General features: G+C 39.6%; 1 protein-coding gene and 1 long non-coding RNA gene across 4 annotated transcripts in view; one reads left to right on the top strand and one right to left on the bottom strand.

Annotated features, from left to right (window-relative positions):
* Nucleotides 1-412: 412 nt before the first annotated feature.
* TECRL (trans-2,3-enoyl-CoA reductase like) overlaps nt 413-26,933 on the bottom strand; it is a 51,820-nt gene continuing 25,299 nt past the window's right edge. Inside the window, exons 3-12 of one of the 3 annotated variants that reach the window (XM_052682986.1) lie at nt 23,382-23,426; nt 22,741-22,829; nt 13,364-13,479; nt 10,700-10,805; nt 8,936-9,008; nt 7,574-7,617; nt 3,571-3,628; nt 2,254-2,339; nt 1,783-1,828; nt 413-838 (exon numbers count right to left, since the gene is read on the bottom strand). In XM_052682986.1, coding sequence (XP_052538946.1) covers nt 711-838; nt 1,783-1,828; nt 2,254-2,339; nt 3,571-3,628; nt 7,574-7,617; nt 8,936-9,008; nt 10,700-10,805; nt 13,364-13,479; nt 22,741-22,829; nt 23,382-23,426 — 791 coding nt within the window. In that variant the 3' untranslated portion in view covers nt 413-710. Of the gene's footprint in view, nt 839-1,782; nt 1,829-2,253; nt 2,340-3,570; nt 3,629-7,573; nt 7,618-8,935; nt 9,009-10,699; nt 10,806-13,363; nt 13,480-22,725; nt 22,830-23,381; nt 23,427-26,933 lie in introns of all 3 variants that reach the window. The other 2 variants (XM_052682984.1, XM_052682987.1) reach the window with 2 other exon arrangements.
* The window catches only part of LOC128080611 (uncharacterized), a 35,156-nt gene continuing 21,944 nt past the window's right edge, over nt 13,722-26,933 (top strand). The window contains exon 1 of the long non-coding RNA XR_008206805.1: nt 13,722-13,830. This is a non-coding gene — a long non-coding RNA (uncharacterized LOC128080611). The remainder of the gene's footprint in view (nt 13,831-26,933) is intronic.

Genomic DNA, 26,933 nt, shown 5'->3' with positions numbered 1-26,933 from the left:
TTGTACCTTGAGTCATCCTGGTAGCACCTCACAAACTGTCCCCTCCCTGAGATTATGGGGCTGATCTGCCTGCCTGAAAATGAAAGTGGACCAGATTTCTTTGCAGTGATCATTTGAAACCAATTTGCATTGAACAACTTGCTCTTGGATTCAATTAAAAAAAGAAAGAAGGAAAAGCTTTGTAAAACTAAACTGTTTTAGTAGTTTAGCTGTTTAGCTGTTTAGCTGTTTAGCTGTTTCTGTGCAATTTAATAGAAATGAGGCTGGGAAACAACTTCTGACACAAAAATCAGAGAATCTGGTCAACACCTAACACCAAACCTTAAAATCACCGGAGCTGAACACATGCAGATTAAGTGTATGTATTTCATTAATATTAACAGCATCCGTGCCCATTTGAACCAGCTAAATACTAGCCTAAAATCGAATATAAAAAAATTCCTCATCCTTTCCCAATTAGCTCCATGTAGAAAATCTAATTAAATATCTTTTAGCGGGAATCAAGAATTGAAGAGCGGTTTGGTTTGTTTTTGTTGGTTTTGTTTTTGGTTTTTTTCCACTTAATTAAAACTTTTTGATCTGTTAATTTTCTGAAAAAGATATCCAGTAGTGCTTCCTCAGACCCACTTCGGTTGGTGAATTAAATGGCTCATTTACTCTGAGTTAGCTATTGAACTGTGCACACTTAGGCTTCAGCTTTTACCAAGAGCTCAGAAGACGATAGGAATCATAGCTGCTTTTCTGCGCACTTCTGGATAAAATTTCTTCAGGTACAGCTTGTGTTTCTTTTGGGCCCAGAGAGACATCTGGATGACCATCAGGAAAGCAAAAATGCCGACTAATGAGTTAAAAGAAAAAGAAAAAAGAAAGGATCACGTGTTTTCTTTTAGTGTTTGCTTCTGTGAGTATATGAGGGTTTACAAAACAGTCTGCAGTTTCTTCTGCACTTGGCTGCTTTCTGCCCCTGCAGCCTTGCAGCATCCCTATATTTTCAGATTATTTCCATGCCTGGACCTGCAGCACAAATATTTTTATCTTTTCAAACAAAACTTCATTATATCTTGATTTTGTCAGAGTAGAATTTAATCTGCTTCTGAAATTCCTTTTTTTTTTTCACTTGTAAGCAAAGTGGGGCTACTTCTGCGAGTAACTTTTATTGGTTTCTATTTTGGAATGGAGAGAGAATTAAATAGTGAATGTTCTGGAAAGCTCAGTCCCAGGGACCATATTTGTATAGGTATTTAGGTCTCTAAGGATGCAGGAAAATACTGAGAAAGATTTGCAGATGCTGCTAATAAGGTTGTTGTTATGAGCTGGTTGTTTGATATGAACAAATGGGGAAATGTTGTAAGCCACTTGTGTGCATTTTTACTCATTGGAACTACTAAGTATTTCTGTTTTCCTGTCCCTATCAGAAGTATAATTTCAGGTTTAAGTGAAAAGTGTGTTCCCTATATTAAAAATGTCTGACTGTAAATGAAATTACAACTTTTTTTTTATTAAATTTCAAGGTTTTTCACTGTGAAAACTGAAGAAATAACAGTACTTCATAAAAAGCAGAGAGCAGGTTTTGATCAAGGGAGGCTAATGGGGGTGTTTCAGTAGTGCTCATGCTCCCCACAGCTTTCTGAGGGGAGCACTTTGAAGGTCCATACAGTCATGCCATGAGGGAGATTTGATGGCAATATTTCACATGATGTAAGTTTGGGGCGCATTTTAGATTTACAGAAATCATCTCTGCAAAATAATTTTGAAGCTGTCTTTGTTCTGTTTCAAACCTACCTGGCAGGGTTTGTGTCATTACCGTGAAACTAATCCAAGACCCAACCTGTTGCAGAGGAAAAGGCATTGTTAATTGTATGTTTAAATAAAGCAAAAATGAAAGCTTTTGGAAGTGACCACTTCCCTAAGAGCTTCCCCTGGAAAAAGAGCCTGACACTTGCACTCCACAGGCGAGAGGAAAAATGGATGGAAAGGGATGGCCAGTAGGTTTGATGAGGGTAAAGGGGTGGGTAGTTAACTGTTTGATCTGTGGGGAGTCTGGAGTGGAGGTGAATATATACAAAGTCATGATAGTGGCATGAGGAAAGAGATGTGGTGGAGAAGCATTTGTGGGAACAAGGAGACTCTGAAACAGAGAACACAATAGTTGGTGTACATGGAAATGGATGGAGAATGGCAGATGTGCTGAAACATGGTGTTATTCAATATAATAGCTCCCCCTTTGCAAATAGGCAAGAGAAAGTTATGTACCTCGTAAGTATAATTGGGACAGGATACCAGCAAGAAGAGCCACGTGAAGGGGTTGTAGGTTGGACTTGGAAAACAGGCTTTGTTTCCTTTACAAAAGAGGGGAAAAAAAAAAAAAAAAAAAACCATGTTTTTATTACAGGGAGGAGAACATGGCCTTCTAATAATTTGCCTGTGTGACAGGCATCACTTTGGTTGGCATTTCCAAAATACAGCTATAGTCAGAAAATGGTGTGAAACATTTGAGACAGAAAAAGCTGCATTTTTCCCAGTGAGAGCACTGCTTAGTGAACCATGTGCTGGTTTTTACAGGAAAGGTTTGGCATGTCCAAAGGATAAAACCTTTATTCAGAGAAAGAGAGAAACAAGTAGTTTAAAGTGGAGTACCTGGAAGGAGAGGGCTAAGGGCATTCTTCTGGAATATAAAGGACATGGCTGTGTCTTATTCAGCCTGACTCAGGAACATGAACTTGTCCCCTCTTGCATGCTCATCCTTCATCCTTGAGTAGAACAGGAAAACAACTCCAGGACTAAGAGCAAGGCTCTCTACACCAACAATAATGCTTATACATGGTGTGTTTCACTTTTGAGTTCTTGCAACAGCGCTATTTTTAATGCTTTTAGACACCGAGAATGCTAAAATGAAATAAAAATATTTTGCTTTTGGTTCTTTTAAAATGCTTTAGACTTGATTGCATGAAATTGACCTATACCATGGTGAGGTATTTTCTTGAAATGAATGCTGTTATGAGTAATTACACTGTTATTATCTGAAAATATATTTTACTTTCCAGTATATGCAGTATATATATCCAGTATATATGGTTTTTATTCTCAAGGTACAAAAGATCATGAAAAACCCATGCTTGTAGCAGTGTTTAAGAGCCTGCACATGCACACTTAGATGCCCACATGTGGGTTTCTTTTCTTGTATTTGTACATATCTGTATGTGTATCTGTGCATGAGATGGTTGTATCTATAGAAAGTCAGCAATATAGTTTTTAAGCTTCTGAAACTGATTTCAAATCAAATTCTCTGTTGCCAGTTAACAGGATGCTTTAGAGAAATTCCGTGCTTAAATACATATTTAAATTGTAGGTTTTTTAACTAAGACAAATTAGCTACAAGTTTTGGAACAACAACAGTGTTGCTAATGTTTCCTTGTCACCACATTTATTTTGAACACATTGCACTGATGGCAAGGCACCTACTTAATCTTTCTTTATTCTGTGCTTGTAGATACATAAATTACTGTATATCAGTAGAAGATGGATAGGTTAAGCACACTTCAGTCTTTAATAGACAAATATAAAACAGACCTGAATGATTTTGGTGAGCTAATGCTACGTTGATAAAGTGATTTCCAGCTTCACACATCTGTAAGACATTAAAAACATATTTTCAGTTCAGCCAAAAATGATGGCTGTGTTACAGAGCATAACCAGAATCTCCACTCCACACTTAGTCTTTGCCTCCAGAACTATAGAATCATAGAACTGTAGAATGGCCTGGGTTTGGAGGGACCTTAAAGCCCATCCAGCTCCAACCCTCTATTGTGGGCAGGTTTGCCAACCACAACATCAGGCTGCTCAGGGCTTCTTCCAACAAAGATGTGAACTCCAGAAGGACTTCTGCACCCACCCCATGGGAAATGCATTCTATGCATTCCAGTGGTGACAGTCCATGGACCAATGCAGTTCCCATGCCCAGCACATGCAACATGCCTCAGTTTTGGGATGTCAGAAGGTCTCCCTGAAACCTAAAGAATTTTGAAGGATGCTTTTCTGAAATTAATACCATCTTCAATATTTGGATGTAACCCAGCCTGCAAAGAAGTAGGACTGTTGATTGTGTAAAGACATAATGAACTCACTTTCCTTCCAGGGGTTAGTGGTTCTACCCTCTTCCCACTTTTTTTTTTTTTCATTTTTTTCCCTTGCTTTATGAAGAAAATCAAAAGGCTGATTTACATTTCAGTCTTGAACTGGACATTTTTATCTAGTTATGAGTTTGAAGACTGATTTCTCCTCTCAGACTGAAAAAAAAAACAGTGTCACAAAGTTGGTTTTTTATCACTCTAAACTTTTCAAAACTAGCAAAAATCAAGAAATAAGATGAATGCTAAAACCTAGAGATATCATAAGTCTTAAAGACATAAAATTAATTCAGAAAAAAAGAAAACTATGATTGCCATTTTTAAAGCCAATACTGACAACATTAACCATAGCAAACTTCAATTAAGACTAATTAGAAGGAATATGTAATTTCATTTTGTATCGAAAGGTGCCCTTATGGGAAAAAAAATTGTAGATAGCATTGCTGAAGAAAATTCTTCCCCCTTTGGCAGAGATATTTCTGTGTTTTTTGCTTGGAAAGTTTAAACCAGTTCTTCTATTAGCAAAGTTGTTATTCTGCATGAATAAGTAGTCATGGCTCAAATCCTGCAGTCCTTTTCTGTGACATTTTTTTCATTTACAGCTAACTGGCTATCATCTGTCATAAACACCAGGTATAGAATGTTAAACTGGCAGAAAAGGAAATTCTGAGATAAGGTATTGTATCAGGAGTTATAATTCTATCCACAGCATTAGGTACTTCTGATTATGAGCTGGGAACATAATTGCTTTTGTTTATAATTACTTCAAAGAAAAAGGTTTCAAAGTTTAAAGAATTCACGCTGACATTACAGAATCATAGAATATCCTGAGTTGGAAAGGACACAAAGGGACCATTATGTCCCACCCCTGGCTCCACACAGTACCCAAAATCAGACCCTGTGAGAGCATTGTCCAAATGCTTCTTGAGCTCTGGAAGCTCAGAGCCATGCCCACTGCCCTCTGGAGGAGAATCTTTTCCTTACACCCAACCCAATCCCCTCCCAATGCATCTCTGTGCCATTCCTTTGGGTTCTACCACTGGTTATTATAGAGCAAAACAGATTCATGCTCTACAGTTAACACTTACTAATTACATAGTCAAATAAAAGTTTAAAAAGCAAAGGGCATTTCTGTAGGGATTCCTTTTTTCTTATCTGACTCTACAGCTGGATTCTGCTCATAAGTAGCTCTTATGTCCTTGTTGAGAAAGGTGGCTGGTAATGCTCTATATCAAGAAGAATTGGTAAATGTCAGCTAGTCCTTAGTGTCTCAGAAATGTTAAATGTGGGGCAATGGAGAACTGCTGAAAGAAGCCTTGCCATCTTTATAATGTTGAACTGTTGAAGTCTACATAGCATTTCCCATCTTTACAACCCTGTGAGATAACCATCCCAGCTTTGAGTAATTTCTCCAAATAGGAGAATCTTTCAGAAGGGCCTGCTGACACTCTTCCAATTACTCTGTACTGTTGTTTACAGCAGCTGCAGTTGTATGCACTTAAATCAGGATATGTACTAAAGACATGTATTAAAGGCCTTAAAAGAGGAAAAATAAGTCTTTCAAACATTTTATTCATAAGTATTAGAATCCTGTGAAAACAGCTTCAAATCGTTTTCTTTTGTATATTGGTGTTTTAAACTGTTGGGGAATCTGCCAGCACAAGGTCTGAAAGGGAAAGTTTGTGTTTCCATGGCTGTGAATTTCTCAAAACAGCTGCAAGAATTCAGACAACAGACAGTTGCTGGTGCAGATCTGAAGGGAATGGCCCTACTTTATATCAAACACCCTCAACTAGGCTCTTCTCTAGGCTTGAGCATACACTTTTCCATAGAAGTTTCAATAGGAAAGAATGGCTTTTTGTGAGCAGAGATTTTGTTATAAGTTAATTTTACTGGTAGCACTGAATAGTCAGTTTGGTTGGCTTCAAGTAATCCCTGAGCTTGGGAAGGGCATAGTCTTTAGGGCTTTGGAAACACCGCTGCCCACCACAGCCACCTGGCCCTATGGTGTGGGATTATTGCCTCAGCTGCACAGCACCAGCTGTTTGGGTGTGCAAACTCAGAGCATCTTGCACATCTTTGCTATACCTTATTTGGGCAGGAAAAGCTGAGGACTGCATAGCCAAGCCCCAGATAAGTACTGCCAGAACTGTGATCTTTAAGGGTTCTGATTTAGGAAAGCATTCAAATTTTAATAAGGAGTTGTTTGAATGCATTTCTGAACAGTGTTTGCCTGAAGGAAAAAGATGCATTACTGTGTCCTCTTGCTGTTTTATTTCTGTAAATTGATCTGCAGCTGATTTTTAAAGAGGCTGAATGCTTCGGTTACCTATGCTTGCTCGGTAGTTAATACTCAGCCTATTTCCAACTGCAGTGCCAGTAGAGGACAGAAGAGAATATACATGTGGGAATTTCTTACTCAGCCTGTCTCAGGACAATAGGTTGATTGAAACATCAGGTTCAGCAGGTGCTGCACTCTGAGTGATCTGTGGGTGAAGCTATGTGCATTTTATTTATATTTAATTTTATTTATATATCTTTACATGAACATACTGAACTCCTCCCCCCCACCATCTAATTTACAGGCATTTAATTCTCTCAGGAGGCAGTTTCTTTCAACTTGCGTTGAATGTGAGCACCTTAGAAAAGTTTTCTCATAAATGAAACAGGTGAATTATTTCTTACAAAGACCTCCAAGAAGGACATCAGTCTTCTAAAGCCACCCTGACTGCTCATGGCATCACTCTGTTTTCATGAGATCCAGATGCTCACAGCCAGCATTTTTACCTAAAATGGAAAGCTGCCCAAATACTAGAAAATACCCTCATCTGAAGGACATAGTGGGCACAGTGGTGATGGGCTGACAGTTGGATTAGATGATGTTAGTGGCCTTATCCAATCCTACTGGTTCTATGATCTCCTTTCGATCTGCTGAAAAAGATAATGCCACACCTGAAAAGGGGTTTATCTGATCATAGCTAATTATACACAAAGGCAAGCTTAAAACTGCTGAAAAACAAATGCTGCCAAAAAATCCTTCATCTCCTGCACTCTCCTTGGCTTCACCCATTCTGGGAGGGATGAGTAAATTTTTCAGTTATGCATTACTACTTCTAAATCTGCTTAGGATAGCTTCTTCTGTTTTAGAGCCTTCAAGTTCCAATCTGTCTAAATATTAGCATTTTGCATGATTATGAGCAGTAATAACACTGACGTATTTCTCATTGCTCTCACATACCGTGCATTACATTAAGGCAAATAATACTAGGAGACTTGCTGGTCCAGAAACCTTAATATCCTTAATACAACTAATTCCAGTCAAATGACACAGGACTGCAGAAGTGGACCTGTATAAATAGACATGCATAGTAGCATTACTTCATTTTGCTAAACCATGAGTTCTTCCTATTGCAGAATAATTTATAAAAGTTTTACTTTGTACTTACCAGAAAAGCAAGGGCAGCAAGAGAAACTTGTCTGTAGCCAAATGCTAGAAAATAGAATGAAATTATAAATTGAATTTTACAGTATGCACATGGTTTGCTATGGGTGAAATTAATCTAGTGCTGAGGAGCAGAAATACGTCTTTCCTGACAGAGTCTGCATAAAGAGTGGATATTATCACACAATATGAAGACAATGCAAATAGTAAAGTCACTCCAAAAATGCCAATCTCTTCACCACTGATCTCAAGGTAATTTTCACCTAACTTTTTCTAATATTTGCCAGCTTCCAACATTGAATTGCTTTGTTAAAGCAGTTGGTAGTGTTATATTCCTTGGAAAGGTATGGGGAAGAAAAAAGCGAACGTCAGTGGAAGAAACAGGCTGGGCATCGCAGTTCTGTCCATATGACTTCCCATACCCAGCCTTCTATCTCCATTAGCAGTAAAGCTCAGTAGTAAGTAAGTAGTTGTACAGCTTTACTGTGTATCTGCTATCTGCTTCACAGTCTCACCATACGTATTTAGCCTTTGCAATTTTTACCTGCCCTTCACTTGCCATCTCCTTTTTTTTTTTTCTGATGTCCCCAGACCACTGCAGTACTGTAGGGTGTTCAAGATTACAATTTTCCTACAAACTTTGGTCACAGCTGAGGGCCACAAAACATGTACATGTCCTTCACTCCACTGAACAAGTTTCCTCAAGCCTTTACTTTTGAGGACCCTTTTTCTCTGGCTGGTACACAACTCCTCCATGTTGTCAAGGGCATATGATAAAAATCCTCCCCAGAACAGGTAGCACATAGCAGCAGCTGAGCATGTAGCTGCTGAACAGATGTTCTTCATGGGCCCTTTGTCAGCCTGGATTAATGCACAGCTCTCCTTGCCTTTATTTACCTGTCCCCAGTATGACCATCTGTGGATATGGCTGTAGAGGTCACCATCTCCAGCATCCTAAATAATCCTTTTTTTTTTTTTTTTTTTCTTTTTTTTAACTAATACATGCCAAAGAGGTGGTGATCCAGCATTGACCATATTTACCTATGAGTGTTTTTTTAAAGAGGTGGCAAGCAATTAGACGTTAAAGATGTAAACCTGGTGTCAGGCTTCAAGCTGCATCTACTGAACTGATGGTCCCAGCAGGTAAAAACAAGTCTTGGAAACTTTCAGCCTTGTTTGCAGCATTACTGTTAAAGCACACCAAATTCAAATATCTTCTAATGAATCACAGCAAATTAAAATAGAATTTATGTTCTATTTTGAAAGTATCTGGGGGCCAGAACATCTACTGATTTTGTAGGATTTGAGGTTGCCCACCAAAAACTTCTTAAAACCAAGGTCAGTTTTGTGCTCTGCTTATACATACACGGTGGCGTATATCGGGGATGGTTGATGTAATATGCAATCCAAGAAGTGAAACCCCAGTAAAAGACACAGCCCTGGAATGGACAAAAAACATATTTTTTTTTTGTTAGAAAGGGTGACAAGCAAGTATGAACTGAAACTATAAATGCTACTAGGTGCAAAGCCCAGATGACTACTGAAAGGCTTTGCAGCTGCTTCTTGAGAATATACAGAATATAGATCTTCTAAGACATTATAACGCCACTAAAAATAAAAAATAAAAAAAAGGATGCACTGCGCAAATTTTTCAGTGTCTGCTGAATGTTTTTCATCCCTGTTGTAGGAACTGACATTTGTTTTCTTCTCCTTATTTGATTCTTGCACTGAAGGGCATATTTCTCTGAGTAGAACTATTAAAAGCCTAGGGCTGGTTAAAAGAGTTGAGCTGTGACAATACCATAAACTCAGCGTTTCTAGGCAAGATAGATCTAGCCAAACAGAACACTAAACCAGCTAAGATAATAAAGAGCAAAATCAAATAAGCCAATTTTAACCCTGCTGAAAAAGGGCATGCAGTGCCTTTAAGCTACACGTCATTTACCAGCATGGATTAGGCTCTGCTACATCAACTTGTGAAAAAGCAGCACCCCAACTGTGGCTGGTGACCAAAGGCTTGGGAAGGCCCCAGCAGAGACAATTTGACTGTGCTCTTGTCATTTTTAAGGATCACTGCTCCAATCCTTTCTACAAGGGATTAGTCCAAACTCAGCAGCCCACTGAGACAACCATGGAGACTGAATAAAGCTTTTTCTGTGTGTCCACACTTTGTACCATCTCAGGGAGAGCAGTGAGCTGGGACTGGCTACAGCTCCATCCCAAAGGGATGCAGGACAGGCTTTCTCTTTTTAATTTTTCTATGCTTTTCATAGAAAGTATGTTAAGCACAGACACGTGGGAATAAGTTACTGTAAGTCTTCAATTCCCACATGCATGAATCTCTTTAGAAGCAGCACTGGCTCCAAAGCCATGTAGGTGCTCTAGCTTATATTCCTCTTTATGTTGTGGGGTTTTTTTTTTGTATTGCACCACAGCATCCATGGTTTGGAATCTTATTAGCATCTTTCTGAGTCAAGTTGCCTTTCCTGGCCATATGTTTATATCCTTCACTGAAATGCTGTATGTGTTGCAGAACTTTTCAAGGAAGGCTCTTTCAGCATGCAGAAGTGGGGTGATGCAAAATGAGTTTTGAATAAGTGAAATAAAAGGAAGGAGAGCCTATGAGATAATGACACATGGCTGCAGTTCAGGAGACAGAAGACTTTAGGCAGCTTGATATCTTCTCTCCTGGAGCTTCCATCTATAGGATAAGGGATATATTTATAATTTATTTGTAACTTCATTTTAACTTCCTAATGCAAAGGCTGTCTCTTACTCTGTATTTATATTGCACCAAGGAAGTGGAGTGAGATACTGTCAGCATTGCTCATTGTTGCAGCACTGTATCTCATAATAAAATAGCATTCAATCTGAAAAATATCCTGACGTGACAACCAGCCCCTTGGGTGGATGAATCAAAGTGGACATTGTCATGCAGTAGCTAAAATGGACATTGATTTCAGTTCATGTTCCTGGGGACATGGCCCTGAGATTTTTTTCTATATTTATATTTTGACTAATCATTATTTATTGAGCTAGAAAATAAATTATTTTTTATTTTCCTATCTTCTTCCAAGATTGCCTCAATGTGAGGATATTCTCTCTTACACAAAATGAGATTCACAGTCACCTTTATCATATTTTTCAGAGGAGTGTGCCCTCCAGAAAACTTGTGAACAAATAACGTTTCCAGAAGATGTCTGATGTAGTGCAAACAATGGCAGAAGCAAGCCAAGCTAGAAGAAAAAAAAAAAAAAAAAAAAAAGAAAGAAATTAAGGAAATGAAGGTAAATGAAAGATTGATTTTTATTATTTCACAGTTTAATGAGACAAAAAGCGTTAAGGACTAATATTCTTAAACAGTGAAATCGTGAGATTTAAGATTTTGTCTTAATTGAAGCATCTGGAATCAGAGATTAATGGAATAATTTTTCAGAGCTATACAAAGTTGCCTTCATTTTGCACGGGAACAGCTTCTTTTTACTAGCCTTGAATTAACAAGAGCTCCTCCAGCTCTCAATGTGATGCATCGCCCTGACAGGACATTAAAGCAGGACAGCTGTGTATACAAGCAGACATCTGCCATGCTTTTCCAAAAGAAGTCTCCCATGTTTTAAGGCTACCTTAATGATCCTGCAGGATGTGTCTGACATTTAAAAACATTCTGAATAGCTTCTGAATGGTTTCCTTGTCCTTTGCCAACTTGAGTAGTTGCATGGCGGTAGTTTGTATTTCATTTCCTTACGGACACAAAATGAGATTTTGTTGCAAAGTTAATCCATTCTGATGACTTTTTTGTTCCCTATTACAAAGAACTGAAGTAATCGTTGTAGAAATTATTATACTGATTCTCTTTTGAGGAAGATTATGAAGCAATATCAGGTGCTGCTGATTTGCTTCAGAGAATGAGTTGAAGCTCTTAGAGATTGGGTTTCAAAAACAAATGTCAAGAGTGATTTCTTGTGGTATTTTATCTTAGTTACATTTACCGTACTACCAAAGTCTGTCTCAGTGCAAACCAATTATAAAACATAAATGAAAAGTGGTTTTCTGCATGTGAAATCCCAAATACTTTTATTATGCATCTTGTATGGTATCCAAAGTCAAAGATTAAACAATTTCAAAGTAATTAAACCAGAGAGATTTGAGCTAAGAAAATTTCAAACGATTATCTACTTAACCAAAGGCCAGAGCAAGCTTTCAGCTTTGTTGGGAATTTTAAAATTAATTTGGCTTAAGATGTGGACCTTCAGATGTGCACCCATTGAGGAGCAGTCACTTTAAGGATTCTGAATACCTCCTGCCCACTTAAAAGAAGGTTGAATTATTTGTCTGTTCTGTGCTACTGAAAACTCTCTTTTCTAAGTAAATGAGCAAAAGAAGGAAGGCTTTGGTTTGGAATTCAGCTATTCTGCATTCTCATTCCCAGCTCCACTAAGTTCCTTAACTTCTCTCCAAGCCTCTGTTTCTCCATCTCTGAATGGCAGCATCACCCAAGTGTGTTTCTCTGCTGTATATCAGCTCCCTCAATCCTGCAATTACAGTATGGAAAAAGAACACTAGAGGAAAGCTGCACTATTTCTTCAGGCTTCCTGTGTGCCCCTTCTCTTCCAGTGCTCTTGGTTTTCCTTGATCACCTTCCACCGTCCCTCCCACTAATGCTCCCAGAATGAGGAGAATCAAACTCAACTGCACTCCTTAGTGTGAGAGTTCCCACTGGAGCCTTCTTGGCAGCTACCATGCTTTACTGCTTGCCACTTTCTCATCTGTAGCAGTTCTTGATCTCCCTCATCAAGCATATCTCTTCTAGAGTCCTACAAAATGCTTGGAACTGTCTGAGATCCTCAAATGTTATATTGGTTGACTGTCATCTCTTCATTTCTTTTCGATTCTAGCAGATTAACCAGGTCACATTTGGTAGAATAGAATCATAGAATCATTAAGATTGGAAAGACCACTAGATGATCTAGTCCAACCATCAACCCATTTCCTTGTGGCCAGCAACTACTGTATCATACCTGAGCTGTTTCGTTTTTCTTTAGCATTACAGTGATGGAGAGAAGCAAAGGTGCCAGATTTCTGCTCCTGTATTTATGTTCTTTTTCTTTTTTTTTTCTGTACAGCTGGATACAGTATGCAGTTTTCACGCTTCTGTAATACTGGCTGAGCTCTTACTTGTGTTTGTCACTTGAATGTTTTATTTCTTAAAACTCTCAGAACTCACAGACGTACTGTGTGACCGTGAAGAACAACTATGCTTTGAAGAGCTTAGCTTCAAAAAACAGATTAATGGTTCTGAATTCCTGTGGTGCTTCTCTTTAGTTTCTCAGTTCTTCATGACCTGGCTATTGGCAAGCAAACCTCTTCAAACTCCTTATTCTTACCTGGGTGAGAGCTGTGCTCTACGCTGACACTACCCAGCTTCAAGTAGGAGGGCACTGGGAAAAGACTGAGAGGTGGAACACCTGAAGTCTTATCTTCTCCTCTCTGTCAAGTGTGGCTTTGGGTCTACTACCCTGTGATTATTATTTAACCTCCTGTTCAGGCTGTGCATCTAGAGTGCAAACACTTAGGGGCAAATACTACGTCTCCCATTGCAAGCAGATGCAGTGACCATTGCAACTGTAACCCTATTTTTAGTCAGGCTTGATGAGAACGATCTGCAATTCTGAATACTACTCTGGAACCAGTCTAGCTGAGGAGTGCTGCCTCCCACCCTGTCCTAGATAGCCAGCCACCACCCACCCCTCCATCTCTCTGTCTCCAGGACATGATTCACATGAGTGTCACTTACTGCACCACTGGGTGGCGGAAGTTCTTCGTAGTTTCCATTCGATCATAAATAGTTGAGAGACGAATGTAAAAAAGCAGGTATATTAGTAGAGGCCCGGTGTATTCTGTTAGAAAAAACTAGGAATGAAAAATAAAAGAGCTGGATCAGAGTGGGAATTTTCACCAATAAAGACATGAGAAAAAGAAAGACCCTGTCCACAACACCCATGCATCCTTCAAATGTTATTTCAGCTTCATTTTGAGGACATAAACAACATCTAGTTTTTGGGTTTTTTTTTCCTGTCTCTTTAGCAAAGGAGTAAAATCCATCTAGCAAATGAGTGAGATTTCTGTGCAGAACATGAACCCAGTCACAAAGATTTTGTGGAAGATGGTGAAAATCACCGTTATCTTTATACTTTTGGCTGTGCCATCAAATGCCTGTTTTGAATGTAAATACCACTGCAAATGAAGGCTCTGAAACTGAAGGTAAGTTGTGTTTTGCTGGTGGTTTTTGTTGTTTGTTTTTTTGTTGTTGTTTTTTGGGGGTTTTTTGTTTGTTTGTTTGTTTGTTTTTTGTTTGTTTGTTTTTGTGTGTGGTTAAATGATACACCAGTCTAAAGCCAACCATATATGAGAGAAGGAAATGTAGCTCTGAACCTTGGTTGCTTGCAGAGTCCTCTGGAAGTGAGAGATCATGGCTCAATTTTTGGTGGTGGGTGGACGAGTGGGGCCAATCTGCCTGATGTATGGTGCTTGGAACCTCTGTTCAGTGATGGAGAAAAGCTCCCCTGTGCAGGCATCCACAGAAGCAACCTGCGGATTACAAAATCCTACATCTTTACGAGGGCCAGAAAGTGACAAATCATAACTCAAGTGCATAGTATTGCTTAAGGGGTAAAGATGTTTAACTAACAGGCTAGGGGAGCTACTTGTGCTGCTGTAGAACTGTAACAGGTAAATACCCATGGCTTAAGGGAGCAACACTGAATTTAGACTAACATCAAAAATAGAATTTGGCAGGCACTCTGACCCTCAGTGCCCTGTTTCTCTTATCTCTCTTCTTAAGAGATTTGAAAGAAAATGTTCTCATCTGAAACATTCTGCAAGTAGATTTGGTTGCTTTGGGATCCCCAGTATTGTTTTATTTTCCCCTACTACAGGGGGAAGCTTTGGAAATGTTGGCCTTTAATAGCTGGACTGTCTCCAAAAGTAAGAGAGTTGAACGTTCTCTAGAGGAGAAATGTCAAATTCTTTTTTCCACAGATACCGTGACTTCTGTGCTACATTTAGACTGCATAATCCCAAGAGCAATAATGCATGTGTGCCTGCGTGCATGGAAACATTTCATCAAGGCTAGAATGAGAGCCCAGATTTTTGCAGAACACACCACAGCCACAGGATTATTGGATTTCTGTCTTATTAACAGTTGCACTGGTCTATTCCCAACAATTTGGGGACTCACTGCACAAGACATTCTACAAATACTGTAGAAATCTGCCTCTGCTATTAAAACCTAATACCCAAAATATAGGCATTGATGGATCCAACGCATTAATCGCCCAGGTGGAGACGTGGTCTAGGATCAGCTGTGGGATTTGCAATCAAAGTCTGGCCAGCAGGGCTGTATTTGTCTTCATCATGACTGCATCATATTGCTGGAATACAGTTGAGATTAGTAGCATTCACTTTTTAGAAGATGAGGTTCCACATTTCTTTTGACACGTTGGATGAGTTCCACTCTGTTTCCTGCTGCTCCATCTCCCACACTGCATCTTCTGCTCTCCTTCTCTGTCCCACTGATTTTAAATTCACCAAAATTGAAAAGTGAGTTCCAGAGAAACTCTGCTACCAATACCACAAGTTCAAGCAAGTGGAAGGGAAAGTAGTCTTAAATAAACACCAAAATGCAATCAGTTCTAACCACTGACAGTCAAAGACAAGCACCATCCTTTTACTATTGATCTTCAATGAATATTTATCTTCTGCAGAAATGCTGAAACAGCCAATATTCAAAAGAAAATTACTTTTTCTTTACCATCCTATGGGCCTGCCTAGATTATTTCGGGTGCAGCTAGACGTGGTGGTCCATAATAAACACAAAGGTCTTTTTCTGAAGGAGTGCTATATCTCTATTACAATGTTCATAGCTCAAAAGAATTCAATTCATCATTAACTCCCTGAAGAAACTGTCCCTTTTTTTCCCCCACATCTGTACGCTCTATGTTTCTTATTTCATATCACGCCTGTTGTCCATTTCTCTTATCTTCCTCCTATCTTTTCAAGTGTCTGGCATTATGTCCTGTAGTTACCTCTCACAGGTAAGCTAATAGAGAAGTCTCCAATCTGCTCGTCTCCGTTTCCATCACTGAAGAGATGATGGGAAAAATAATTGGGAAAATAATTGTCAAACAGTGATGGATATCATTCTGCCTGAGCAGAATGGTACCTCTTTCCCTAGAGTTTCCAAAAGCCCATCTCTTTTTTAATCTTTTGTCCAGGTTATCGTGCCCAGTACCTTGCTAAACTAAGTAACGACCAGGTCAGGAGTTATAATCCCACACTTCATGAGGCAGAGGGTACATGGAGGGAGAGATGAGTACAGTAGAGGTAAAAGGAGTTGTTTAAAGGGTTTTGTTCTTTGTAGTGCAGAGGGAATGAGAGTTGAATTTCCTGGCTGGTGGGCACAGCTGGCATAATGCCTGATACTGTCCCAACAGGATGACTGCAGGAGGTGGAAGGATTTCTGATGTGAGTTAATGGCATATTGTGTACGGTTTGGGAAAAGGCAGGAAAGAACAAACAGAAACTATAAATAGAGGGAATGGAGTGGAAAAAGCCTGAATAATGTGCAGGAGAACCTTTACAAACAAACAGCCCATGGATTAGCAATCTTCAGATGAAGGCATCAGCTAATTCCTTTCTGTAATGTTTATGACTTGCCCTTTCTGTAATCCTGCACAATGTACCCAAGCTTGTATCATGTTGCCTTTTGGCATAGTGTTACATTATCTCATGTATGACAAGCTGCAGAGTGGATCTGAGAAAAGGCCATACAACCTTTGCCATGCTGTTCCATTCCCATAATTTGCTCCATATCATGTGGGGGCAGTTTCCCAGTTTATTGGTGCTGGTGGTGATAGTTTCTTGTCCCCTGCCAACATGGCAGCTTGTTTCAAGCAGAGGAAGTAATGTCTGCGGTGTGAGGGCAATCCCTGAAGCATGACAAGGACTCTGGGCCACTGCATGAAGCTCTCAGCACAGCAAGAGGTAGATGAAAAAGCTTAAGCATGTCCTGGGCAACTTGGATGGAAAAACAGCTGCAGGACATAAATTATCAAACAGATGGAGCCTAGTTTCTCAATAGGTGTGAGACAAAGGCATTGGTCACAGGTTTGAGCCTGGGTCAGACTGAGACGTTATGTGTGCATAAGGAGGAAGATCTGCTGGTACTACACAGACTGCTGCTTTGTGCATGTGTACAGAAGGCAGCTGGGATTTCTGAGAAACCAGAGAGAACCAAGCAGTCCAAAATCCCCAAGTTCCCAAACCACATTAAACTTAGCATCTAACTCCCTTAGACTCGTACAATTTCAGCATTATGTATTCTTGAGCTAATAATCATTAAGAAACTTCATTATTTCTACTTTGCATGCTGTGGTATCTCATTAAAGGTCATATAGTTACCTGGGGATGATAATGGCATCATTTTAACTTCATCTTTAAATCTTTGCCTTTTAAAATTTGTTGTATTTTCACATCTGCAAAAATCCTCAGCAGTAGTAAAATCAGGTAGTAAAATCCTTAAAGGCATCTTCAGTATTCAGTGATTTTTTGGTCCAGTTTTCATGGAAGGGCTGATCCATTCTACAAAACTTGAACAGTGCACACAGAGACACCTAAAGCTTCCCTCGTCTGGGCAGATTTCACAGTGACTCAGTATTTAAGGCTACATTGCAATATTTATTGCAAATACCAGAGAATAGGAATGGATTTGTAGGGTTTTATAGGCAAATTGCACCTGACTCGGGAGCTGGAGAATAAACAGTGATAGATGGCTCTGCTACCTGAGCCTGTGCTTCCCTGAGGGAAAAGGCTGAGGAAATCACTGCTTCCTCCCATCTTTTCTCCCAAGTCTGAGCAGTCTGCGCTAAAATCTGCCCTAAAATTTGTATTCATCATCTGCTATGTAGACATCTGAATGAAATGGTGCTTTTAAACACCTTGCTGTTACTAATAACCTCAACTAGCTCTTCCACAGCTCTTTTCATCCAGAAGCCTCAAAGTGCTTTGTAAAAGAGGGAAATACTGTTATTTTCTTGGCATGGAGATGGAATGTGAGATACAGAGAAATTCAGGCAAGTCATCACACAAGGTGGGCAAAGAACCTCACCCTCCCAAACCATGGATCACTCCTCTTTGTGCTCACCCTAGCACAGTGCAGGACAAAACTTCTCCATACAAAACAACTTTAACAGACTTAGCACATTTTAGAGGGACTAAAGCTTTTCACAATTTTGCATAAAGACTGACAAATTGCAGATGTCCCTTGTTTCTCTGATTACACACAGGACAGGGACTACACTTAGACACAGAGTCGTGCTTGGCTGCTTTAGCAGCAGAATTGGTGTAAGCATCAAGCTGTGTATAACAGCAAAAAAAAAAAAACATCTTGCTCTTTTTATGTTTAACGAATTCCCTCTACCTTCTCTTTGCACTTTAAGCAGTAAAAACTCAAGAGTATTAGTATAAACACTTAACCATGGGTTATGCAGCCTATGCTTTGCTCAACTAAAGCATTCGCCTCTCTTACAATTAGTTTTCCTGGTAGCTTTCAACTCCCTTTGGTGGCTGAAGAACGGATGTCCTGGCATGGTTCTTCACAAGCTGGTGGCATTTGTTGCCCAGACCAGGAGACAGAATTGCAGTACTGTTTGCCGTATTAGAAACAGCATCTGAGCAATCCCAATCAACCAGTTGCACCATCTCAGCTAAGGTCTCCTTTTCCCTTATCAGTTCATTTCATGCTGCCAATGGGCAGTAACATAAAGCCACAAATATATATGGCCCGAGGAAAAGTACAAAGAAAATACATAATAAAAGGCAAGAAATGCAAATGCAAGCTGTTCTCTCTCGATAACCCTGCAGGTTAAAAGCTATTAGACTTAATTAAATGAAAAATAAAAACAATCTTGTGTGGGCAGTTTGCCTTTGTGAAAAGTTACAGTGTTGTGCAAGTTTCCAGAATTTGACTCCAAACAGCTCAAGACTTGGCCAGCTGTACCAAGGTAAAGCAATGCTCACTGTGCACGGCATCTTGCGTTCAAGCCAGGCACACACTGCTAGCTGTACCATATTTGTATTACAAATAATTATGGTGGGAAACATAGCTGTAGAGGAAATAGTGACTTTTTTTTTTCCGGAAGATTTTCTATGATTAAATTCTCTATTGATCCAAGAGGTTAAGCAACCAGAAAAGCTTTGGGAAGTTCTTTCTCTTTGGCAATCTGTGTTGTAGCCATTCTAAAGCTGCCAACAGATTTGCATGGACCCACTTGTTCTGTTTCTTTGGCACTCACAGTTCCATGGAAGGGTTACTCAGATGGGAGGATCCTGTCCCACAGTTGTATTTGAACTGGCCACAAGATATGCAAGGTCTATTAAATGTCTGGTGAGAAATACGTTCTCCATCTATACATCCTGTACAGCCTCAGCTGATTCTCCTAACTTGAGCTCAGATTCTTTCCTAAGCAAAGATCCTTCAAGTTTTCTTTCATTTATCTTCTTTCCACTGATCCACATGTTTGCTGGGAGTCCCAGACCTCCCACTCCTCCAATTTCCCCAGATCTCTCAGGCTTAGGTGTTAGTTTCTACATTTCCAAGTTGAGATTCTTTTTTCACTGAAAAAATTATTGGAATTATTCCAGGAAAAAAATATATATATAAAATATATAATTTATTATATATATACATATTTATGTATATATAATCCTAAACCTCCTAAATACGGTTCCTTTTTTTTTCAGCCAGCTTTATCATAGAATTATTACAGTTGTAGAAGACCACTAAAGTCATTGAGTCCAACCATCATAGCATCATTATGGTTTACACAAACAGAAGTTTATTGAAGTAGTAACTCAGAATGATTTTTTTTTCTTGATTATTTGTGTGCACCACAGAGCTGTATGGAATCAATCATATAAGGAGGGTTTATAGTATGTACACAAGAAGGGTGCTGTGCAAACATAGAGGAAAAATATGTACAAACTGAGCTACAGTCTAAGCAAATGGAGCAGTTCTGCTGCCAGCCTCAGTATTTTAAGGCTCCCAGGAGTCAAAGTATTTAAGCAATCCTTAATTTTAACTCAGTTACAAAAAATATTTACTGAAGTACTGTGTTTCAGGGTTAATCTTTCTTACAAAATTCACAGACTTGGAGGTAAAATATATTTTTCACAGTTCTGTACTGTTTTCTCAGTTCTATTTCAATCCTTCTGGTAGCCTGCCCAGGCAGCAACTGAAAAACAGAAGCTGAACAGAATCAGAAACTGCAATTGCTGCTCAAATAACGAAAGCTTTAGCACGAGCCTTAGTTTCAGCAGGAAGAATGGCTTTTTTTTCCCTTTTGAGAAAGGCAGTAGCATGCATTTCTAGCAGTAAAATGTCAGTGTTTCCAGAAGTCACATTGTATGGGAACTGTCGAGTCATGGCCTGAACCACTGTTTGATCACTTGAGGCAAGGACTGGGTCAGCCATGGGAGCACTGGTGAAGGTAATTCAGCTGTGTGACCAGAAGGGGTAGAACCTGGCTCCACCCCTCCTAGATTCCATTTAAGGGCTGACTGCCACTAGGAAAAGGTTTTTTCTGGAGATTCCTTCTTTGTGGAGCTTTTCATCATAAGTCTAAATCTTTGAATGCAGGTGAGCATGCCTTCTATTTGTTCCTTTTCCATCTCACTATGATGCTCTTTCCAAGTGTGCATTTGTTTACTGTACACACACGCTGCATTGCAATATAGAAAAAGAGGTCTCTGTCAAACATGCTTAGATCCCAAATAGGACAGATTAAAAACAAAAGCCCATTACTCCAGTGGTGGGAATTTCCAGCACATGTGGGAGTACAGTCTCTGCAGGAGACATACAGAAGAGTTCTGTGAGCTCAGTTCTCATTTGTGTCTCTGCAGCATCAGATAGCACATCTCAGGTATGCCCGACACGTGGAATAAGGGAATTGATAACGTATGGAAGAGAACTGTGTGCTTCAGCTAATGTTTGTCTTACAAACAAGAAAGCACATCAGGGGGAGTTTTTTAATTGAGGAAGTGCTGAGGCTCTGGCACAGGCTGCCTGGAGAGATTAGTGGTGTTTGAGGCTGGATTGGATGGGGCCCTGGGCAGCCTGAGCTGGTGGGGAGCAGCCCTGTCAATAGCACAGCAGTTGAAAACAGATGATCTTTGAGGTCCCTTCCAACCCAACCATTCCCTGATTATATGACTTAGGGACTTGGTGTTCTTGATTCTCAAGCAATCACTCCATGTGTGATCCCCAGCGAGATGAGAAGCCCCAGAAGATCCATCACTGTGTTTAGTTTTCCCATAGCCAGATCCATGCCTGAGGCACCGTCCCTTGGAGCAGCAGCACATCTCTGTATGTTTCTGTGTCTATTTTTAAGCTGTGGACCTGGATGTGGCCCTCTGTACTTCAGCTATCCTTTTGCTGATGAGGAAGAAGTATTTTTATTCTATGCCTTGTTTATTTAAATGTCAGCATTTTAAATCAAACCTGTCCCTGTGTGCATAAATCTGATGGAACAGCAAGGGGGTTTGAAGGGGAGCTCTGAGCGTAGTAATAATAGCAGTAACACTCTACATCCTGTGTACAAATACATTCTTAATTGCTACTTTTAAAATACAGTCTTTTATGAACTCTTTCTCCATTGCTGTAAACTACCTATAATATAAAATCTCTCTGCTATTTGAACTAAATGAAGTGGCTAGGAAGAAGATATCTCCTGATGAATGAACACAATTTAAAATGCAGAACAGAACAGAGTAAGATGAGTATTCAAAAAGCCCCAGTCAACTTTTTGCACACGCAGATCAAATCATTAAAAAAAATGCCACTGCCTGCAGTATCAGTGCGTAGTCATAACTGCTCTATTTATAATGCACTATTAAGCTGTAGTTATGTTACAGTCTACTGCTACATAAACCATCAGGAAAGGAGAGAATAAATAAGGTTTGTGCAGATTTCTTAGTCTCACTACTCGCACTACTCACTACTAGTAGAGTAGAGTAGAGAGACCACAGTACTCACACTTCTTGCTCTGCAAGGAAATTGCATAGTTGTTTTTCCATGAGGAGTACTTTAAAAGGCTATAGCAGAGGTGGGATGGTTTAGGGGGATACAGAATGTCAGCTAGCATTAATCAGTATGGCCCATGGAAATCAGTGGGACGAAGCCTCAGCCTTGGTAAACGCACATATCTCTACTAAAAATGAGTAGAGGTCTCAGAGTATAATCTACTCCAATTCCACTTCATAAACTGATTGTCACCACTTGGGGATTTCAGTCCTCTCTTCAAGCTGGGAAAGATAAATGCAGTCATGTTCTTATTCTTGGGGGTGAAAACCTCAGAGATTGCAGCACTGGGAGCAATGTGCTAACCTGGTGAGTGAGAAATGTGTGACCTTCAGCAGGACAGACAGATATGTGATATCACAGCGCTGATTCAGAAGCTCGCTCTTCTCAAAGTCAGGAGCTGTTCTAGCAGTGGCATCCACCTTAAGCATTAACTGATAAGGAGCATGTCCATTTCTTGTAAGTGACTTGCAGTAATGCTTATTAAACCATAGTAAGAGGAAAAAGGAGCTATCATCTGCAAACCACTTAAAGTCGTAACACTACTGAGCATATTCTGCCTGAGATCCTTGGCCTTGCTACTCTCATAACCGTTCTTTGAGTAAGCAAAGAATAAGATGGTCCCATGCAATAATTCTCCTGCTTTACTAAGAGGATTACCAGAAATCCGTATTTTGTTTTTTAATAACCTCCACAGGAGCCTTGAAGCAAATGAATGTATTTGGCAACAGGTCCTACACAGGCATATAAACCCTAGATAAGCTAAATTTTTTTTTTTTTTTTTTTTAATTGATTTCTTTCTCCCTTGGGCAATATTGGTATGTCCACTTTCTAATCTGTAATTGAATGTTACAGTTAGCATGTTGATAATTTGGTTTAATATCAATTTAATTCTATTCAGACTGTGGTAATTACACTATTTGATGTAGGGAAGGAAAGGCTGAGGAAGCTGGAGCAATTTGATTCTGCAAGACATTGTACATTAAGATGTGTCATGCTGATTTTTACAAGGACATACTTACTGTGGTCCAACTGACCTGCTGACCCAGGTCTGTAAAATACAGTGTAATGATGGAGGACGCTGCAAGGCTTTGAATGTTAACAGAATCCTTCAAATAGGGCCCATCTGGAATGACAGAAAGGGAAGAGAAAATGGCACAAACAGCACACATCTGTTCAGTGGCTTAGCATAATGCATAGGTTGCCCTGCTAATGGTCAAATAGTTGAACCCTTTTCTTTGTGCTGCACTCGGACTATGCCTCAAATGTAAAAGGCACAGCTTGTTTTCCATTTTATTTTGGTGACTTGGTGCTTATTTTCCTGGTTAGCAGCTTATAATATTTCTATGAGAGCTTCTCTTCCGTCTTTTTAACAAAAGAATGAGGCTGACATGACGCGGGTGGCAATGCCCAGGAATTGTTTTGATGCTATCTAGACCACTAGAGAGACACGGTTTCATAGATTACTTTTAATTCTGTCTTGCAAGACTAATGGGAAAGTCAATGCTACACAGCCTCTTGGTCACTGATGACTTTTGATAGTTTTTGTCTGAGCATTCGTGTTTTTAGGGTATTTTATAAGAGGTGGCACTATCATCATGATGAATGCAAGTTCTTGGGCAAATTTGCCAAAGGCTTAGTAATATGTTAGGCATCTTTAACATGTGTGAATACTTACTGCGTTCCAGTTGCAGGCCAACACGGGAAGGGTACCACTGGGGACCTGTTCAAATCACAAAGCATGGCTCTTACTTTCATGGTGTGTGATATAATTTTCACTCCTTGCTAGTATACTTTTTAGCAGATGGCTACAAATAAGAGGTTAAAAAAATCTTCTTTGGGTATTAACTATATAAGGAGAGCACAAGAGAGCTAAGAGAAATGCACATGTCAACCATGACAGCACAATACATACGTATAGTTTGAGCAGAAATCTGTTTTCCCCTGTCAAGTGCTGAATAGGCCAATCCTCTGTTTGCACATGAAAAATACAGTGCGCATGCACCACTGTGGAGTATAAAGAAGACCATATTTCTTAAAATATTTGCCAAAAATCCATTTTAAATGGAATTAGTCTAGCTTCTACTCCCAACGTGATGCTTTCTTTACCATCCAGTCCACAGGAGTGGTTTAAGAATATAAGATCTAACTAGGAATATACAACTAATGCTATTTCTTAACCACGGATTCTCAGTCAGTAATACCATTAGGCAAGTTGTGACACAGAACGCAGAGATATCTGGGTATGTCATACTGACATACACATGATTCCCATGATGCTCATTGACTTAAGGATGTTCTCTAGAAGCAGTTTTTTGAATGGTCTAGTTTAAAGACTGCTCTCAGACACACAGCAACAGTTGGATGTTGCTATGAGATGCCTTTGATTTTTGGATGAAAATCAGTCTGTTTGTTCAAAGAGGTACCAATCTGTGGCTGTTTTTGTGTTTCTCAGTGCAGAGCAAGTGCTGGAAAAAGATTGCAGAAAAGATGATGGCTATCCAAACTGTTAACTTTTTCCACTCTGTGTGATACCTATTTTTAAGAGGCTCAGAGCCTACAGCTGTGCAGACTGGAAGGGGAGCAGCCTGGACCAGATGAGCATATCCAGCACGCTCTCATTTCAAAAGCACTTGAGCTAAGTTTTGTACACAAGAGCAGGTATTAGATTAAACTAACCAGCACTGATAGCAGGAGTTGAGACACATCATCAAGGCACAAAATTTTTTCAAAAATCCAAAACAAACCATGGCTATTAAAGATAACAGAAGAAAGATAGAGAAAGAGCAGCGGTCTGACTTGTCAAGGAAGATATTATTTGCTGCAGGATAGCAGATATCAATAGTTATTTGGGATCCTGAAAGGCAGTGTACTTTTGTTAAACTGGAATCTTCCCCTCAGCACCCCCCAATTCATACTACAGTATGTTTCAATAAAAGACAATTTACCTAATCCTGTGAGAACATGCTTTTAGGTATGACCTATAATCTGCACAAGGGCAAACAAAGGTTGTGTTTAAGCATGTCATCCCACATTTCTAGCGGTTTAGCCCAAGTGCACTGTTATTTTTGAACATACTCAAAGATCAAGTCAGATGGGAGAGTGCCTTTGCTGCTGCATGTCTGAAGTGCTGTGTTATCATATTGCTGTGTCTCAGATTTCTGGGGCATCCATGGAATGCCATGTGTATTTTGCTGGAAGAACTGGAATTAATTGTGATTAAGCTAAATTCAGTGTCAGAAGTGGCTAAATTAGGTGTCTAATCAGCACACCAATTAATTCTTGCTACTGCCTGTCAGAACAGGGGCTTGATGGCTCCCTCCAATACCTGGAGCCAGCAGGAGCTGGTAGATTAGCTTCACCTACCATCAGCAAGAGTTCATAAGTGCCTGTACTCCCGACAGAGTAACTAAGCATTCATTAAAGACGAAGACGTAGCTGCAGCTGTGCAATGCTTGACAGCCTCTCTGAGTTTCCACATCTGGCAAAAATCCTCTTGCTTCCAGGAGCTGGAAGGTTTGTTTTTTTTTTTTCCAGGGAATTTACTTTTAGTAGTGTGTACTTCCTATTTTATTCTTATTAAAACTTTCGTAGAATCACAGAATGGCTTGGTTTGGATGGGACCCCCATTTCCAGCCTGCTACTGTGGGGGGATCAGGCTGCCCAGGGCCCCATCAGTCTGGCATGGAGCACTCTGAATACTTTCCCTTGGTGCCTTATGTAGAGATTAATGGCAATCCAAGCACATAGGTGACTGAAGTTTATCTTGCAACTCCTACTGAGTATAAGAATAGTTGTGACTTACTATCTACTCACTACTACAATGAGAGTACATAACAGCTGGGCATCCTCAAGAGGTCATGTTCCCTGTGTGTTCCTTGGGATCAGCAGAGCTGCTCTGTTCCTGTATGCAGAGTTCATGATTTTGGCTCAGCATATCGTGCTGGGATGAAAGCTGTAATAGCAATTTAGTTTGCAGCCTGCTTGTATATTCCAGACTGTTGACTTTCAAAAAAAGGCAGGCTGACCAGAACATAAGAAGGACCATTACGGTTCAAACCGTGGGTCTGATTAGCCAATATTAAATCCTTCTACACTTAGCTAGTATTGTGGTTTCTCCACTGTATTTTCTAGATTTCTAGTATTTCTGCAGAATAACTATCATTCCATTCCTTGCAGAGTGCTTAAATAGATATTGAAATAGCTTCCTGGTTTTCCATTCCTATTTGATTCTTTCTGTTCTCTCAACTTATTCTTAAGGATTCAGAATATGTGTTTCTGTCTTTAAAACCATCATCCCTGAATATACACACGTGAGCACTTGAAGGCTGTCCCCATTCCTTGTTGGAAAGAATATTCATAAACCACTTGATTATTTTTTTTTTCACTGTTAGGATGCAGGCAGCGTTCCTTCTATGTGTACATGCTGCCTTTATTCTGGAAATGTAAGTAATTCAAAGTGACTGTTAATCCATTTACCTTATTCTGACTTCTCTGTCATGAATCCATTCTGGCTTTGTGGAATGTTTTAGTCCAAAACAGAAAAAGCCAAATATTTGTTCTGAAAAAGTAAAAATCTTTTAATGCTATTACCTCGACACATTTTAATTTTTCCACTACAAGAGCAGAAGATATTTTCTTGGAAAGTGACAGTGAGGTAAAGAAAGTAAACACTGAGTTTGCTTTTTACGTTCTGTTTTTAAAAATGAACGCAGAGAAAACTGCTTGATTTGAGACAATACCTGCCAGTATTTAAAATCTAAATTTAAACATAAGCCAGCTGACACATTCGAAGGAAGGATATGTGGAAGCTGGTGGCCACCTTTAGTTTGAACAAATCCATTGAATGTAACCACCCGCTAACACTGGAGATAAAAAGATGTGTTACTGAACAACCATCCGAACACTTACTAAAATGACAGCTTCCATATCATACCCAGTTGCCACTGCTTCAGTTCTTTGCCTGTTCTATAGTTAATTCCATGATTAAATGCCTATTTATCACAGACTATTTATGAAGTTGCTCGGATCTGTGTGAGAGCGAAGGTTGGAAAAATACACAATGAGGATCTCTCCTACTGGGAAATTAAGTGTGTTCTTTAGGACTCAACCCTGCAAAAGTTGTTCCTCTGGGGAATGAGGAGTCTAAGAAATGCTAACAGAAGCTGACGGACATAGTTTAGAGATAATTAGCATATTGCCTTTCTGTGAACAGCTTATTTTATTATCA

This window comes from Tympanuchus pallidicinctus, unplaced genomic scaffold (assembly GCF_026119805.1).
Source record: "Tympanuchus pallidicinctus isolate F22 unplaced genomic scaffold, pur_lepc_1.0 scaffold2, whole genome shotgun sequence".
NCBI classification, from domain to species: domain Eukaryota; kingdom Metazoa; phylum Chordata; class Aves; order Galliformes; family Phasianidae; genus Tympanuchus; species Tympanuchus pallidicinctus.
The sequence above is the reverse complement of the archived record's forward strand: the minus strand, read 5'-3'. Positions and strand labels throughout refer to the sequence as shown.